Source organism: Leucoraja erinacea, chromosome 30 (genome assembly GCF_028641065.1).
Source record: "Leucoraja erinacea ecotype New England chromosome 30, Leri_hhj_1, whole genome shotgun sequence".
NCBI lineage: Eukaryota > Metazoa > Chordata > Chondrichthyes > Rajiformes > Rajidae > Leucoraja > Leucoraja erinaceus.
This window is the reverse complement of record NC_073406.1, coordinates 32,232-50,097: the sequence shown is the minus strand read 5'-3', so window position 1 is coordinate 50,097 and position 17,866 is coordinate 32,232. Positions and strand designations below refer to the sequence as shown.

Genomic DNA, 17,866 nt, shown 5'->3' with positions numbered 1-17,866 from the left:
TAGTTATATTATTAGCACAATAAACAAATTGCCAAGGGAACTCAGCAGATCAGGCAGTGTGTTGTGGCAGGAAATGGACAGAACTTTTTTGGGTTAGAACCCTTCCTCAGACGGATTGCAGCAGCTGCGGTTTTTTTTGTTAACTAGTTAGAGGGAATGCATTCTAGGCTATTAAAAGCTGCAAGTGAGGAAATTGGAGAAGCTCTTAGTACAGTTCTTTCCAATTCTTCATGATAAGTGCTAACTTGGTTGCACTGCTTAAAAGAGAAATGAGATCATTACTCAGTGGTGGATAAATTATTGAAATCCATTTTAAAGGGATAGTATAATAGTCATATAGTCAGTCATACAGCATGGAAACAGGCCCTTCAGCCCAACATGCCCATGCCGACCAATGTCCCACCTGCTCCTGTTTGACTCGCATCCTCCTAAACCGCGAGGGCACAGATTAAGGTGGAAGACAAAAAAAAAAATTTAAAAGGGGTCTGAAGGGCAACTCTTTCCACACAGAGGGTGGTGCATACATAGAATTAACAACCAGAGGAAGTGGTAAAGGTAGGTACAATTATGACATTTAAAACAACATTTAGATGGTAGATGGAACGGCCCAGGCATGTGGGAGTATCGCATTAAAGTAACTTAGTTGGCATGGATGAGTTAGCTGATGGACCCGTTTCTGTGCTGTCTAAGTCCATAACAATTACTCAATGGACCTTTTAAAAATCAGCTGTAATAATCTGTTAACACAGAGGGACCAATTCAGATACCAACTCGTCATAGAAACCATTAACTTTTCATGCAATCTTAAATTATCCTTCACAAGTGACTTAAAAACATTTCTCTAGAAATTAATGGAATCAAAAATCAAGCCAAAATAAAACATGGCAGTACAAAGCTAGTTTCTCATCAAAACTGGGGTGTACATATTCAGACATTAAACAACAAAACTATTTATACAAATCTGCATCCATTTCTAATTGGATTAATTAATTTCTAATGAGGTAAGTTGCCTCACCTTGAGCATGAAATCTGGTGGTGTTCCTGGCCTCACTGTTGGTTTCAAAACGCCATCATGATGCGAGTGTATTAATGTTTCATCTAAATCCAAAACAAGAATCTTCTTTTTCATTTGATCTGCAAAGAGTTGGGTGAAAGAACTTCAGTCTAGAAAATAATATCCTTCAATCATTCACCACCAAGACATTTCATGATTGGATTCCTATAAAGTGTGATTCTGATTCTGATAATTAGTGCTGTTCTATACCCACCAGTGCTGGGACCCATACGAATTATAATATATGCAAGTGACGAATGTGAATACAGAAGGCATGATCACTGAAATCGCAGATGAAACGAAGATCGGTAGAGCTACTGATAATATAGATGATATACTTAGTCATATTGGTGTTGGTGAAATGGGCTAAAAAAATGTCAGTCAGAGTTTAATCTAGATAAAATGTGTGGTATTGAATTTAGGAAGTATAGCAAGGTTTAGATATAGACCACAAATGGTAGGGCCTCGGCCCAAAGTGTCACCCATTCCTTTTCTCCAGAGATGCTGTCTGATCCGCTGAGTTGCTCCAGCATTTTTTTTAATCTATCTTCGGTTTAAAACAGCATCTGCACTTCCTTCCTACACATGAATGGTAAGGCCTTGGGGAGTATTGAGAAACAGAGGAACCTCTATGTACAAGTCCAAAGATCCTTGAAGGAGCACAGGTAAATAATGTGCTTAATCAATCCCCTTCTACAGATACTCTCCTCCGCCTAGCAGAGCTGGTCCTTACCCTTAATAACTTTTCGTTTGACTCCTCCCATTTCCTCCAAATACAAGGTGTAGCAATGGGCACGCGTATGGGCCCCAGCTATGCCTGCCTCTTTGTAGGGTATGTCGAACAATTCTTGTTCGGGACATACCAGGGCCCCATCCCTGACCTCCAACTCCACTACATCGATGATTGCATTGGTGCTACCTCCTGCATCCACACACAACGGACTGACTTCATCCACTTCACCACTAACTTCCATCCAGAATTAAAATACACCTGGACTACCTCCGACACTTCCCTACCATTTCTTGACTGCACTATCTCCATTGCAGGCGATAGACATCTGACCGACATCCACTATAAACCCACTGAGTCCCAGGGCTATCTAGACTACACTTCTTCCCACCCTGCTTCCTGTAAGGACTCCATCACCTACTGCCAATTCCTCCGTCTACGCCACATCTGCTCCCATGATGAGGTGTTCCACACCAGGGCATCGGAAATTTCCTCATTCTTCAGGGAACGGGGGTTCCCCTCCCTTACTATAGATGAGGCTCTCACCTGGGTCTCTTCAATACCCTGTAACACTGCTCTCTCTCCCCATCCCTCCCACTCGTAACAAGGGCAGAGTCCCTAGTCCTCACCTTTCACCCCACTAGCTGTCACATACAACAAATAGTCCTCCATCATTTTTGCCACCTCCAACGTGACCCCACCACTCGCCCCATCTTCCCCCCCCCCCCCCCCCCCCCCCCCCCCCCACCCCCCCCCCCCCCCCCCCCCCCCCCCCCCACCCCCCCCCCCCCCCCCCCCCCTCCCCCTCCCCCCCCCCCCCCCCCACATCTACTTTCCGCAAAGACCGCTCCCTCCGTAACGTCTTGGTCAATTCTTCCCTCCCGCACCACCCCCTCCCCGGGCACTTTCCCTTGCAACCGCAAGAGATGCTACACTTGTCCCTTTACCTGCCCCCTCGACTCCATTCAAGTACCCAAGCAGTCGTTCCAGGTGCAAAAGAGGTTCACCTGCATCTCCTCCAACCTCATCTATTGCATCCGCTGCTCTAGATGTCAGCTGATCTACATCGGTGAGACCAAGCGTAGGCTTGGCGATCGTTTCGCCGAACACCTCCGCTCAGTCCGCATTAACCAACCTGATCTCCCTGTGGCTCAGCACTTCAACTCCCCCTCCCATTCCAAATCTGACCTTTCTGTCCTGGGCCTCCTCCATGGCCAGAGTGAGCACCACTGGAAATTGGAGGAGCAGCACCTCATATTCCGCTTGGGCAGTTTGCACCCTAGCGGCATAAACATTGACTTCTCCAATTTCCAGTAGCCTGGCTCCTCCCCTTCTCAGCTCTCCCTCGGCCCTCTGGCTCCTCCTCCTTTCTCTTTTCTTCTCCCCACCCCCCTGCACCCTACTTCAGTCTGAAGAAGTGTTTCGGCCCGAAGCGTTGCCTATTTCCTTCGCTCCACAGATGCTGATGCACCTGCTGAGTTTCTCCAGCATTTTTGTCTACCCATATCATTGCTGCCCTTCATTAGTCGAGGACAGTATTGAATACAAGAGCAGGAGGTTGTGCTCCAACTTTATGAAACATTGGTCATATCCCAGCTGGAGTACTGCATGCAGTTCTGCTCACTACACCTTAGCAACATAGAAAAATAGGTGCAGGAGTATGCAATTCGGCCCTTCGAGCCAGCACTGCCATTCAATATGATCATTCAGATTTCTTTAGCCCCAAGAGCTAAATCTAACTCTGTCTTGAAAACATCCAGTGAATTGGCCTCCACTGCCTTCTGTGGCAGAAAATTCCAGATTCACAACTCTCTGGCTGAAAAAGTTGTTCCTCATCTCAGTCCTAAATGGCCGACCCCTTATTCATAAACTGTGATCCCTTGTCTGGACTCCCCCAACATCGGGAACATTTTTCCGGCATCTCGCCTGTCCAATCCTTTCAGAATTTTATGTTTCTATAAGATTCCCTCTCATCTTTCTAAATTCCAGTGAATAGAAGTACGTTCCACCCATTCCTTCATCATATGTGAAAAGAAAAAAAACATGTTAAGTGTGGGAGAGTGCAGAGGAGATTCACCAGAGTCTTAACCAAAAATTGACTGCTGAAGAACTCAGTGAGTCAGGCAGCATCTGTGGAAGAAAATATAGATGAAATTTTCATTCGGTACTTCTTTAGACAAATGTTGCTCGAAATGGCGCATTTTCGTTATGACAAAAGACTCAACAGGCTAAGCCTTTTCTCTCTCTAACATGGCAGAGATTAAGGGGTATAGATAGGGTAGACTGAATGAAACCTTTTCACAAGAGGAAGATAAAACTAGGGAACACAAAGGGTAAGAAAGTTAGAAAGGATCTCAGAGAGGCCTCTCTCACCCAGAGTGTCGAGTACCTGGAGAAAATAAAGGAAGCAGGGTGGCTGACAGCTTTTAAATGTCTAGATGAACACAAATCACCTTGGCATAGAAGCCGAGCTCTCTAATCAAACTCAGCTTTATCTATCTATATTCCAAAAATTCATATAACAAGAAAATTCAATTGACAGGAAACAAAAGTCTTCCATATCAAATCTTTCCTATCATGCAAACAAATACATCACACACACAGCATTCTAAATGATTGGATAACATTCAAATAGTTGCCATGAGCAATTAGTGTACAAATTTTGCAACTCTTGATCTCCTTATCATCCTCAATTTCCTTTAAATCATTAATTTTTATTCTACTTCATCCACAGTTACGATGTACTATCCTTGTACTTTTATCTGTGAACTTCCATAATTAGTCATCCGTGACCAATAAACTTTCGCTGATGAATAATCCACATTCTAATACCGTAGCTTGCCTCAAATTAATTTACTTATCCAGTTTTGCCCTTTCCCCATCTGTTCAGATTAATATATTCCTTTATTTTTGGGCTCCTGTTATATTGTAATGAAAAATAATGATAGCACAATCTTTCCCAACAGTCAAGATTCCAAGATAATACCAGGTTAAAAATCACACAATCAACCAACTGTCTGCTAACATTCACTCTCAGCACTCACATTAACAACCCAAGACCCTACAGAGAAAATAGAACAATACAAAATCACACACGGAACAGGACTGGAGCAAGTTATTCAGCCCACAATGTTTGTGCTGAACATGATGCCAAGACAAACTGATCCCATCTGCCTGTACATGATCCACATCCTCTATTAACTGCCAATCAAAAAGCCTCTTAAACACCACTATCATATCTGGCTCCACCATCATCACTCCTGGCAGTGTGTTCAAGACCCCCCCACTACTCTCTGTGCTGCCTCGCACATCTCCATTAAACTTTCCCTTTCACCTTATAACTATGCCCTGGTACTGGACATTTCCACCCTGGGATAAAGGTTCTGACTGTCTACTCTATCTATGCGTCTCAAAATGTTATATTCTTCAATCAAGTCTCCCCTCAACCTCCAACACGATGGAGGTCCCACCACAGAACCCTGCAGAACTCCACTGGTCACAGACCTCCAGGCAGAATATCTACCTTCTGCCACAACCCTCTGTCTACCATGAATAAACCAGTTCTGAATCCATATGAGCAAGTCATCGCAAATCTTGTACATCTTAATCTTCTGGATCAAACCACCATGAGGGGCCTTATGAAAAATCTTACTAAAATCCATGTATACAACATCCACTGCCCTACCTTCATCAATCCCCTTTATCACCTCCTCAGAAAACTCTATCAAGTTAGTGAGACACGACCTGCTGCGTACAAAGCTGTGCTAGCTATCCCTAATTAGCCCATTTTCTTTCAATTCTCTCCAAGATACAGAAAATCTCAAATATGAACAGAAATTGCTGAAAATACTCAACAGTTCAGACAGCAACCATAGAGAAAGAAAAAAACTTTCAGATCATTCATGCTCACGGTGGTGCAGATGGAAGAAATGCTGCCTCAGTCCCAGAAACCCAGGTTTGATCTTGACCTCAGGTCCTGTCTGTGTGGAGTTTGCATGATCTCCCTGTGACCTCGTGGGTTTCTTCTGGGTGCTCACATTTCCTCCCACATCCCAAGACATGCAGGTTTGACGGCTAATTGGCCACTGTAAATCTGCATGGACTCAGTGGGCCAAATGGCTTTTTTCTATGCTGTATCTTTCAATTCAACTCATAAGACATGTTCGAAGCATATGGAAAATCAAAATTCTAAATGCGAGCAAACATACGATTTAACACCAAGCATTATGCAAATAAAGTACTCATCAAGTAATATTCAATCTCCGGAACAGACTGCCAACATATCCAATCCAAATATTATTCAAACGTCACTCTCCTACACTCCCCAACTCAACTCTATGCTTCTTACAACTGAACTTGTGGACAAGTTCTGCTTGTGCCTGCCAATATGCAAGAGTCACAAGCTGTGCAGAAAACATACAGATTTTTAAAATGAAGTTTTGCATGTCTCAATCTGCAGACACATAAAAAGTTTTACTTGAGCTCGACAAACAGTATAACTGGATCACTGGATTAGTACTTACTTATTCTGATGCGGGAAAGAGGAGATAGAGGCAAAATGTCATAGCGAACTGTCTGGTATTGGATTATCTACAAGACAAAATTAGCAACATTAGTTAAGATGGATACCGGATACCCCTGCTTTCATTTACTCATTCTTCCTGGTAATAATTGTGCTAGAATACCGTCACACACAGATTACCATGAGAAAAATCCAATAATACGTTGGAAGTCCTCAATGCAATCTAATTTTCAGACATAAAGGCGAAGCATCATTACGAGTCATGACAGGCGGACTGCAATCGGAGAATGCCCGAATGGCAAGCTGTGAAATTGTACGCATGTCTGCCGTTTTGCCCTCTGAATGGAGCTGCATTTCCCATCATACCCTCTTCTTTTCAGGTAGTTATTAGATTAGGCCTCATGCCAATCAAATCCAATCCTGACCTATAAAAAATACACGTTGTCACCTCAGTGCCCAAGTCTCTCCACAGCCTGAGGGCCAAAACCAATGTCAATTTCTACAAAAAAAAACAAATCATGATTTAGTAGACAGGGGTGGTGCTTAATTCTGGTCCAAGAGTCAGGTTCAAATTGGTTAGCCCATATGTTAGTGTACCTAACGGTTTGATTATGTTCCAAACGAGCATAACATACAACATGCCAGTAACTGACAGGCCACCAGTTTACAGTTGCTTCACTCTGCGTAACTACACTTACTTTAAATTTAGATAACATAACATAAATAGGAGCAGGGAGTAGGCCATGTGGCCTCGAGCCCATTCCGTCATTAAACAAGATCGCAGCTGAGCAATATTAAATGGTCCAAAGCAGGATAGCAGAACAATCAATAAAAGTCCACATGGCTTAATCAAAACAGTGTAAGGCCAGAACTGACAACCCAATGTGGTTGAATGCAGAACCCACAGCAGTTCAATTTCAATAAAAATGGTTGCCATGTTGGCTTCTCTGTGCCAGAATATACCTTAAAAAATAGACCTGTCAGCCAATGCACATGCCGTCGGTTCAGCCAGATCATAAGGACACAAGGAACAAGTGTCGGTCATCTGCCACTTTAATCTTGTTCCATCATTCATCAGGATCATGACTGATATTTTCACTACTCAATTTTCCTGCACTAACCCCATATCACAATTTCTTTAATATCCAAGGATTTATTGCGTTGTCACTCGAATGTACTGAGTCACCACTCCAACTCAAAACATTCTCCTCATTTCAATCTTAAATGGCTTGCTCCTTATACCAAACCTGTGCACTTGAGTTCTAGATTCCTCAGCTAGAGGAAACATCCTTTCTGCACCTAGCCTGTTCAGTCCTTCAATAATGTTTAAAAATTTAATGCAATTGCCTCTCATTCTCCTAAACAACAGTAAAATGTTTTAGCAGCAATCAGTACATTTCATACCATACAGCATTCTGCACTGACTTTGAACAGATGGTTTGAACCTCCATAGCAAGTTCAGAAGTTCAAATAAAATTAGGGGCTGCATGGTGGCACAGCAGTAGAGTTGGTGCTTACTAGACCAGAGACCCGGGTTCAAACTTTGCTACGAGTGCTTGCTGTGCAGAATTTGTACGATCTCCCTGCGACCTGCATAGGTTTTCTCTGAGATCTTCGGTTTCCTCCCACATTCCAAAGACGTACAGGCTTGTAGGTTAATTGGCTTGGTACAAGTGTAAAAATTGTTCCGAGTGTAGGATAGTGATAGGATGTGGGGATCGCTGGTCGGTGCGGACTCGGTGGGCTGAAGGGCCTGTTTCTACGCTGCATCTCGAAACTAAACTAAACTAAATTGGTCAAAATAGTGTAGGCAGCATAACATCTACATGCTTTCAGTACATTGCGAGAGGAAAGGCAAAGCACCATTTATATCACTGCAAAGATTAACAATCAATCCCTCAGTCACAACTATACATTTCAGATGCAAGTTACGGGTTCTTCTTTAAAAATGTTTTCACTGGGGACCTCTGATAGAAGGTCTTCTGATCACTTCAAATGTTGAAATGCAATTTACTCTGTTCCATTCATTCTACCTGCAGCAAATAAACTTTGAATGTAACTCTCAGAAAGTGAAAGTATAATGGTAAATTATTTCAGCATGACACATACTGCAACAGAATGAAGCAGAATTCAATTTATCCCTCTTTTTTCCCCTCCTTCCAATGTTGAATTGTTTCTCAGAAGTGTGCACTACAAAATGCTACCTCTGTTGAGGCATTATTATTCCTACATTACTTCCAGCATGACTTAGAACATAGAGCACAGTGCAGGAATGGGCCATTTGGTCTACAATGTTTGTGTTAAAAATGATGCTAAATTAAACTGATCTCATTGTCTGCCTGCCATATACAGGTGCACAACCTTTTATCCAGAGTTCCGGAAACCGAATAGCTCCGAAAACCGGACATTTTTTCCAGGATGTCGTCTGCACACCAAACCTCGCGTTTGGCGCCAAACTTGACCCGAAATGACCCACGGTGAACCCAGGTCTGTACTACTGTAGCGGCTGCCTCCTCTCTGGAGACCGGGGAGACACTTAAACATCTGTAAATCATTGCTTAAATGTTAGTCAGTTAGTTTGGAGGGCTTTTATGTGGGGGGGGGGGGGGGGGGGGGGGGTGAAGGGGGAAACTTTAATTCTTAGTCTCCTACCTGGTCGGAGAGGCGGGGAGCGGGCAATGCCTTACCGGGTCGCCGTGCAGTAAGCTCTGGAGCGCTGTGGCCGCCGACTGCCAACATCGCGGAGCTGGGGCTGCGGGCGTCCGGCCGCCGTCGGTTGTAGCTCCGACCCCAGCAACTCTACCCCTGGCTGTACTGTACCAGAGAGCAGAGATTTAAGGTGACAGGGGTAAAGTTTAAAGGAGATGTGCGGGGCAGCTTTTCCTTTTACATGAAGTCGATAAGTGCCTGGAAAGTGCTGTCAAGGTTGATGTTTGGGCTAGATATGAAAGTGGCAGTTGAGATTTAGGATAGGCATATGGATGGACAGGGAATTAGGGGTATGAATAATGCACAGAGAGATAAGAGATGGTTTGGCATCATGTTTGTCATGGACATTGTAGGCCGAAGGGCCTGTTCTTGTGTTGATCTTTGTTTGTTTTAATGCTGCACCCCCACCCCCCCCCCCAATCTTCTATTCGCCCAATAGTCTTCCCCCACCACATCATCTAATTATTCTCCCCCCTTCTGTCAGGCAGATGATACAAATGCTTGAAAGCTGGTACCTCCAGTTTCGAGAACAGCTACTTTTCCACAAATGGGAAGATGTGGCGAGTGGTGGGGTCACGTTGGAGGTGGCGAAAATGACAGAGGACTATTTGTTGTATGTGACGGCTAGTGGGGTGGAAGGTGAGGACTAGGGTGACTCTGCCCTTGTTCTGAGTGGGGGAGATGGGGAGAGAGAGCAGTGTTGCAGGGTATTGAAGAGACCATGGTGAGAGCCTCATCTATAGTAGGGGAGGGGAACCCCCGTTCCCTGAAGAATGAGGACATTTCCGATGCCCTGCTGTGGAACACGTCATCCTGGGAGCAGAGCGGCGTAGGCAGAGGAATTGAGAGTAGGGGATGGAGCACTGCAGGAGATGCTACACTTGTCGCTTTACCTCCCCCCTCGACTCCATTCAAGGACCCAAGTAGTCGTTCCAGGTGCGACAGAGGTTCACCTGCACCTCCTCCAACTTCATCTATTGCATCCGCTGCTCTAGTTGTCAGCTGATTTACATCAGTGAGACCAAGCGTAGGCTTGGCGTTGTTTCGCCAAACACCTCTGCTCGGTCCGCATTAACCAACCTGATCTCCCTGTGGCTCAGCACTTCAACTCCCCCTCCCATTCCGAATCCGACCTCAGTACAGGATACAGAGTTGGATGATCAGCCATGATCATATTGAATGGCGGTGCAGGCTCGAGGAGGTGAATGGCCTATTCCTGCACCTAATTTCTATGTTTTCTATGTTTCAATCCTGGGCCTCCTCTATGGCCAGAGTGAACACCACCGGAAATTGGAGGAGCAGCACCTTATATTCCGCTTGGGCAGTCTGCACCCCAGTGGCTTGAACATTGACTTCTCCAATTTCTGGTAGCTCTTGCTGTCTCCTCCCCTTCTCAGCTCTCTCTCAGCCGTCTGGCTCCTCCTCTTCCATTCTTCTACCCCCCCCCCCCCCACACATCAGTCTGAAGAAGGGTTTCGGCCCGAAACGTTGCCTATTTCCTTCGCTCCATGTACTTGCTACCTGCAAGTAGCAGCAGCTTTGGCAAAGTGAATGTGCCTTGCAGCATTTTAAAAGCACGCTGGCAGTGAGCTAAATTTAGACTCGCAGCAATTAGAGGAGTAAATGGCTCCTGCAGCAGGAGAGGCTGAGGGAGCATATTCTTTCTTTCAAGAAAAACAATGGATGAGGAAGAAAAAGTATATTAAAAGGGTAAATGGGACATCTAACAGTATAATATCTGATGATTTACATCCATGCAAAGTCACCATGCAAAGAGCGGAGGTGCAGAACCTGGCGGACTCGTGCTCATATAACAACTTGTCACTAAACACCTCCAAGACCAAGGAGCTGATTATCGACTTCAGGAGGACATAATGGCCCCAATCTCCATCTACGGGGACAATGTGGAGAGAGTGTCCAGCTTTTAGTTTCTGGGCACACACATCTCAGAGGCCTCGCATGGTCCACCAACACCGCTGCGATGGTCAAGAAGGCACAGTAACGATTGCTCTTCCCGAGAACATTGAAAAGTACTGGTCTGCCCCAACAGCTGCTGACAACCTTCTACCGCTGCACCACAGAGAGCATATTAACGTATGGCATCTCGGAGAGGAGAGCTCTTCAGTGCGTCGTCCACAGAGCGCAGAAGATTATTGGGACACAGCTACGAGCCTTGGAGGGCATCTACTACACACGGTGCCTCAGGAAGGCCGTCAGCATCCACAAAGACTCCTCACACCCTTGTAATGGACTGTTCGAACTCCTACCTTCCGGCAGATGTTACCCCCAGATCCCCCTCCACCCCCCAGATCTCCACCCTCACACCAACCCCCCCACCCCCACACTCACCCCCACCCCCCACTCACCCCCACCCCACACCACCCCCCCCCACACCCCCCACCCCCACCCCCACACCACCCCCACCACACCCCCGCCCACCCCCCCACACACCCACCCCCCCCCACACCCCCACCCCCACACCCACCCCCTCACACTTACACTCCCCACCCCCCCACTCACCCCCCACCCCCACACTCACCCCCCCCCACCCTCACCACACCCTCACCCCCACACTCACCCCCACCCCACCCCACCCTCACCCCCCCCACACCCCCTCACTCACATTCACCCCACCCATTCACCCCCCCCACACTCTCCCCCCACCCCCCACTCACCACCACCCCACACTCACCCCCCCTCACCCCACCCCCCCACATTCACCCCCCCCCCTCACCTCACCCCCACCCCCACACCCCTCACTCACCACCCCACCCCCCCACACCCCCACACCCACCCCACCCCACACTCACCCCCACCCCCACACTCACACCCACTCACCCTCACCCCCCCCACCCCCACACTCACCCCCACATTCACCCCCCCACCCCCACCCCCCCACTCACCCCCCCATCACCCCCCCACATTCACTCACCCCCCCCACCCCCCCCCCCCCCCCACTCACCCCCACACTCCCCCACACTCACCGAGCGGCCGTGCCTCCGCGCCGCCTCCACACAAACGCTCCAAACCTTCGCCGTGAACCACACGAAGCTGCGGAGACCCATCAGGAAATACTTGCTGAGCATCGTGGGCCGGCCCCGGGCCGCGGCTGTGACTGAGGCCGGGAGCGGGGAGCGGGGACCGGGAGCGGCTCAGACCCAGGCTCAGGCTCCGGCCTCAGGTCCACTCGGCCTCGGGTCCGGGCCCCGCGCGCCCATCACCGCGTCGCCGCCGCCATCTTCACCGCTCTTTAAAGGGCCCGCGCGCTCTTAAAGGCAACGTCCTCGTCACTGAGCCGACCGGCTCGAGCCTCACCAACTGATCTCAGACAGCGCGCGACCAGGAGGGGGGGGGGGGGGGGGGGGGAGGGGGGACCGTCTAATGGAGGGCGGGAGTTTTGCTGCACCGTCTAATGGAGGGCGGGAGTTTGCTGCACCGTCTAATGGAGGCAGCTGATGATGAAGATTATCTCCAAAAGGATGTCAATACTATGGTCGAGTCAACAATGGGGCAGCAGTTCAACATGTGAAACTATGCGTGTCACCAGAAAGAGGAATCCAGGTGAAACCTTACAATATACTTGGTGCCACCCTTGAACAATCCAAACAAACCAAGTATCTTGGCATCAAAGTGCAGAATGATCTGCGTTGGAATGGTCAGACTCATCATGCAACGGTGAAAGCAACAGGTGTCCTAAACTTTCTGAGGCGCAACTTTCATCATTGTTCAACTTCTGTCAAGGAGAAGCTATACTTCACCCTCGTTAGACCTCATTTGGACTACGCAGTTGCAGCGTGGGACCCATACACAAATAAAAACATTTCTTCCATCGAACGTGTCCAAAGACAGGCAGCTCGATTTGTTACTAACACCTATGAGAGAGAAGCGAGTGTCACCAAACTTCTGAATTCTCTGGGGTGGAACCCTCTCCAAGACAGACGTGAAGCTCACCGTTTGACCTGTTTTTACAAAATGTTAAATGGTCAGCTAGACATAGATTACAAGACCTACACCAAACCCAAACCAATTAGGAGCAGACGAGGGCATTCGATCCAATTTGTGATCCCAGCTACAAAGACAGATGTGTACAGCAATTCATTCTTCCCCCGCACAATTAAAGCATGGAATAATCTCCACCCTACTATAGTTATCCAACCAGATGCAACTACATTTAAAGTATCTCTTTCATCCCAATAACCCTTTCCGGCTTAAGTCCTCCCTCCACCACCTCCAGTTTAAATTCCATTTTGAATATTTTGGAGGACCAAGTAACCAAGAACCAAGAGGGGGCTGGGATACGCAATGGGGGGGGGGGGAAGAGAGAGGGCTGGACAGGGGGGGGGGGGGGGGAGAGGGGGCTGGGATGGGCAATGGGGGGGGGGGGGAGGGAGGGGGCTGGGATGGGCAATTGGGGGGGGGGAGGCAGGGCAGGATCCAGTGGGACTGGACAGGGGGAGTGCGAGGTGGGACAGGGCAGGGCAAAATCATCCTACATCCCGTAATCTTTTCATAATTGCTCAACATCACGAATGGTGGAGGTTGACGGGAGACCTGATAGAAATACTTAAATTATGAGGCATAGATAGAATGGACATTGAGAGCCTTTTACCTAGGATATAAATATCAGATATTCCAGAGATTAGCTATAAGGTAAGAGGGTCAACTCGTGCTGGCCAAGCTGAAAAATATCACTAACCCCTTGCTGGACCCTCCACAGTTTGCATACCGAGCAAATAGATCAGTCAACCTAGGCCTGCACTCTGTCCGCCAGCACCTAGACCGCCAGGGGATCGATGCATGGATTTTGTTTGTTGATTTTAGCTCTGCATTCAACACCATTGTGCCAGAGCTACTACACTCCAAACTTTCCAAATTTACTGTGACCGAACCCCTCTGTCAGTGGATCACCAGCTTCCTAACATACAGGAAGCAGCATGTCAGGCTGGGAAAGCACATCTCGGACCCGCAAACCTTCAGCACAGGAGCACCGCAAGGCAAAGATGATAGAGCGGAGCAAGATGGTTTTGGGAAACCTGACCTGACTTCCGTTATGCTCTTGCAGTGTAATCAGCGTTGCGGGGGAACAGTATGTGTGAGCGATAAAGCTCATCTACCAAATTCATCTCGAGAGAAGAAGGCATTATGTAAAGAACATTGGCTAATGCAATGTCACTAAAATCTGCGGAGTGGCAAAACTGAGATACTTTAAAGGGTATTAATGACGGGGAGAAACTGTGCAGTAATATCTAAATCAGGGAGTTTACATTTATTTTTTGACAAAAAGGAGAAATGTTTCAGCAAAGAAAGAGATTACATGAGTGAATAATTTAATGACTTCATACTTTGCCACATTGAAACTTAAATACATCCCATTAACGGTGTAAGGTAACAGTTTAGGGAATATATATATATAAAACTTCATCTTATTTCTCCTATTTCTCTTCATCTTATTTCTCATGATGTACATAAACCATAAAGACAATTATATTTATATAAGCATATATTCATAATTATATCTTACTCAAAGTCCCTCGTCGCTGCGCACAAGATGATTTTTCCCATCGATGAAAAATAAAAGAGTTATTAGTGTTTAAAAAATGTTGAGATTCTCTCTCCTGAAGGCCATGCCCCTTCCAGAGGGACTATAAAACCCAGAAGTGTTGAGTGCCTCAGTCAGTCTCTGCAAGAAGAGGGAGTGAGAGGGTCACGTCTCTCAGTCTGAGCTGTGAATAACACTGAACACATGTCTACTAAACGGAGTGGTTTTACTGACCCTTAGTGGTTTTCATCCCACACTCCAAAGACATACGGGTTTGTAGGTTAATTGCCTTTGGTAATTGGGTAATTGTAAAACTGTCCCTAGTGTGTGGGATAGAGCTAGTGTACGGGGTGATAGCTGGGTGGTACAGACTCGGTGGGCCGAAAGGCCTGTTTCCGTGCTGTATCTCTAAACTAAACTAAAAAGATGTTTGCACTAGTGGGATAGTCTAGGACCAGAGGGCACAGCCTCAGAATTAAAGGACATTCCTTTAGGAAGGAGATGAGGAATTTCTTCAACCAGAGCGTGGTGAATCTGTGGGATTCATTGTCACAGACGGCAGTGGAGGCCACAAGTGAGTGGATATATTTAAGGCAGAGATAGATAGATTCTTGATTAGTATGTGTGTCAGGGTTTATGGGCAGGTGAATGGGGTTAGGAGAGAGAGATAGATCAACCATGATTGAATGGTCGATGGGCCGAATGGCCTAATTCTGACTCTGTGTGTTATGGTCTTCTCTGACTTAATGAAATGCAAGCAGCCACTTTATGCAAAAAGCAATGAGTCGGAGGGCAATTATTGTCCCGCAGACAACTACTGCCCCAGGTGGATATCATGATGTGTGCAACACACATTGATTGGCCACTGGTGGGCAAAGGGTTAATGTGGTAATTGGCTTGATTGAAGCTGATTAGGAAATTGTCAGCTGCTGTGTATAAAAGGCGGAGTTGTGGGAAGTGTCTGAGTGTAGTTGTCCTGGGCTGTGGATGGGAGCAGTGGTCCTGGGCTGTGGATGGATGGGAGCAGTGGTCCTGGGCTGTGGATGGATGGGAGCAGTGGTCCTGGGCTGTGGATGGATGGGAGCAGTGGTCCTGGGCTGTGGATGGATGGGAGCAGTGGTCCTGGGCTGTGGATGGATGGGAGCAGTGGTCCTGGGCTGTGGATGGATGGGAGCAGTGGTCCTGGGCTGTGAATGGATGGGAGCAGTGGTCCTGGGCTGTGGATGGGAGCAGAGCTCCAGTTAGAGACAGGGAGTCTCCCCTTGTGTCTGATATGGATCTACATCTCCAGGGCATGAGGTTGGTGAGAACACTACAGCTTTCTACTGAATTGTGTTTGCTTCTTTGATTAATTCTGCTGAATTTTCCTTTCAATTGTTGTCATTTTAAGTCTCCAGGGATTTTAATGAGTATTTTTTCTGGTGCAACTGGAATTGTGCTGTTTCTGTGCTGTATCTCAGAACTAAAATGGTGTTTCCACTAGTGGGAGAGTCTCGCACCAGAGGGCACAGTGTCAGAATAAAAGGATGTAGCTTTGAAATCTTATTTATGGAATCACCTGCCACAGAGGGCAGTGGATGCCAAATCACTGGATGGATTTAAGTGCGAATTAGAGCTCTAGGGGCTGGTGGAATCGAGGGATATGGGGGGAAGGCAGGCATGGGTTATTGATTGGGGACGATCAGCCATGATCACAATGAATGGTGGTGCTGGCTTGAAGGGCCGAATGGCCTCCTCCTGCACTTTTTTTCTATGTTTACTAAAGTTATGATACCCTAACTGTATCACAACTGAATCTGGCTGATGTAAATGTGGAAACAAAGACCTGTAGATGCTGGTTTATACCAAAGATCGACACATTCCAGGAGTAACTCAGTGGGTCAGGCAACATCTCTGGAGAAACAATAGATTTTAGGATGGAATAGGAGAAGGGTTTTTACCCAAAATATCACCCATCTTTTTCCTCCAGATATGGTGCCTGACCTGCTGAGTTTCTCCAGCACTCTTATCTGTCTCTTCTATTTCCTACAGCTCCGCACTTACTCCATCCCCCTACTCGTAGCAAGGACAGATTCCCCCATGTCCTTGGCTTCCACCCTACCAGATGTCACATACAACAGATGATCCTCCAACATATCGCCACCTCCAACGGGATCCCACCACTGGCCTCCCCTTCCCATTCTCCAATTTCAGTGGTTTCTCCCTCCTTCCCCTTCGCAGCTCTCCCACAGCCTTCTGTCTCTGCCTTTCCCTTCCTTTCTTTCCCCCACCCCAACTGTAGTCTGAAGAAGGGTCTCGACCTGAAACGTCACCTATTCCTTCTCTCCATAGATGCTGCCTCACCCGCTGAGTTACTCCAGCATTTTTGTCTACCTTCGACTTTTCCAGCATCGGCAGTTCTTTCTTAAACCGCACGGTGGGAGTGTTGACCACAAATTGGACGGGCCTGCAGTGCGGCGGATCACCACACGGTGGGAGTGTTGACCACAAATTGGACGGTCCTGCAGTACGGTGGATCACCACATGGTGGTAGTGTTGACCACAAATTGGAACGACCTGTTGTGTGCATTCACTGCACATTGGGAGCGCTGTCTACAAATTAGATATTGTGCTCTTTACTGCGAATGCTTCTTTATTGCTGTGTGACCCTTTACCCGTAATGCACCCATTGCCCAGATGCCGAACTTAGTAAAAGCCCTGAAACCAGGGAAGATTTGGGGTGAAAATTAAGGAACTGCAGGTGCTGGTTGACAAAACAAGACACAACGTGCTGGAGTAACTCAGCGGGTCAGGCAGCATCTGTGGAGAACATGGGCAGGTGAGATTTTGGGTTGGGTGCCTTCAGACTGATTTCTAGGTGTGGTTCCATTTACTTCATGAAGGCAGTGGCAAGAATGAATTTGTCTCCTGGATAGTTGTCCAATTGTGTTTTAATTGGGGCACTCACTTTATGAAGACTGGTTTTCAGTTGACAACTAATTGTTATGATTAAGAAGACAGCGAAGAATTTAAAGTGGAATCTACATTGTACTTGGTTGAGGAAAGTTAATGTGAACTAGTTGTTAACCACTGGTGTGAAATGGTTAATGTTAACTACCTTAATCACAGCTTGTTTATTATGAGTTCTTGTGAAGGACTTTCAGGTGAAAGGAATGATGTGTGGAGTGGTCATTCATTGAGCTGTGGACTGGACAGACTGTTGTAGAGATATTTGGATGGTCTTGCTCAAAAGACAGAGTGCTGGAGTAACTCAGTGAGTCAGGCAGCTTCTGTGGAGAACATGGATAGGTGACTGGAGTCTGGAGTAGTTCC

The 17,866-nt window shown here is 47.0% G+C and overlaps 1 protein-coding gene across 3 annotated transcripts in view; it reads right to left on the bottom strand.

The window, feature by feature from the left end:
• Positions 1–12,330, bottom strand: part of LOC129711433 (CTD nuclear envelope phosphatase 1-like) — a 43,135-nt gene extending 30,805 nt beyond the window's left edge. Inside the window, exons 1-3 of one of the 3 annotated variants that reach the window (XM_055659042.1) lie at positions 12,000–12,330; positions 6,308–6,374; positions 1,016–1,134 (exon numbers count right to left, since the gene is read on the bottom strand). In XM_055659042.1, the coding sequence (XP_055515017.1) occupies positions 1,016–1,134; positions 6,308–6,374; positions 12,000–12,101 (288 nt within the window). In that variant the 5' untranslated portion in view covers positions 12,102–12,330. The remainder of the gene's footprint in view (positions 1–1,015; positions 1,135–6,307; positions 6,375–11,999) is intronic. The other 2 variants (XM_055659044.1, XM_055659041.1) reach the window with 2 other exon arrangements.
• Positions 12,331–17,866: the final 5,536 nt, after the last annotated feature.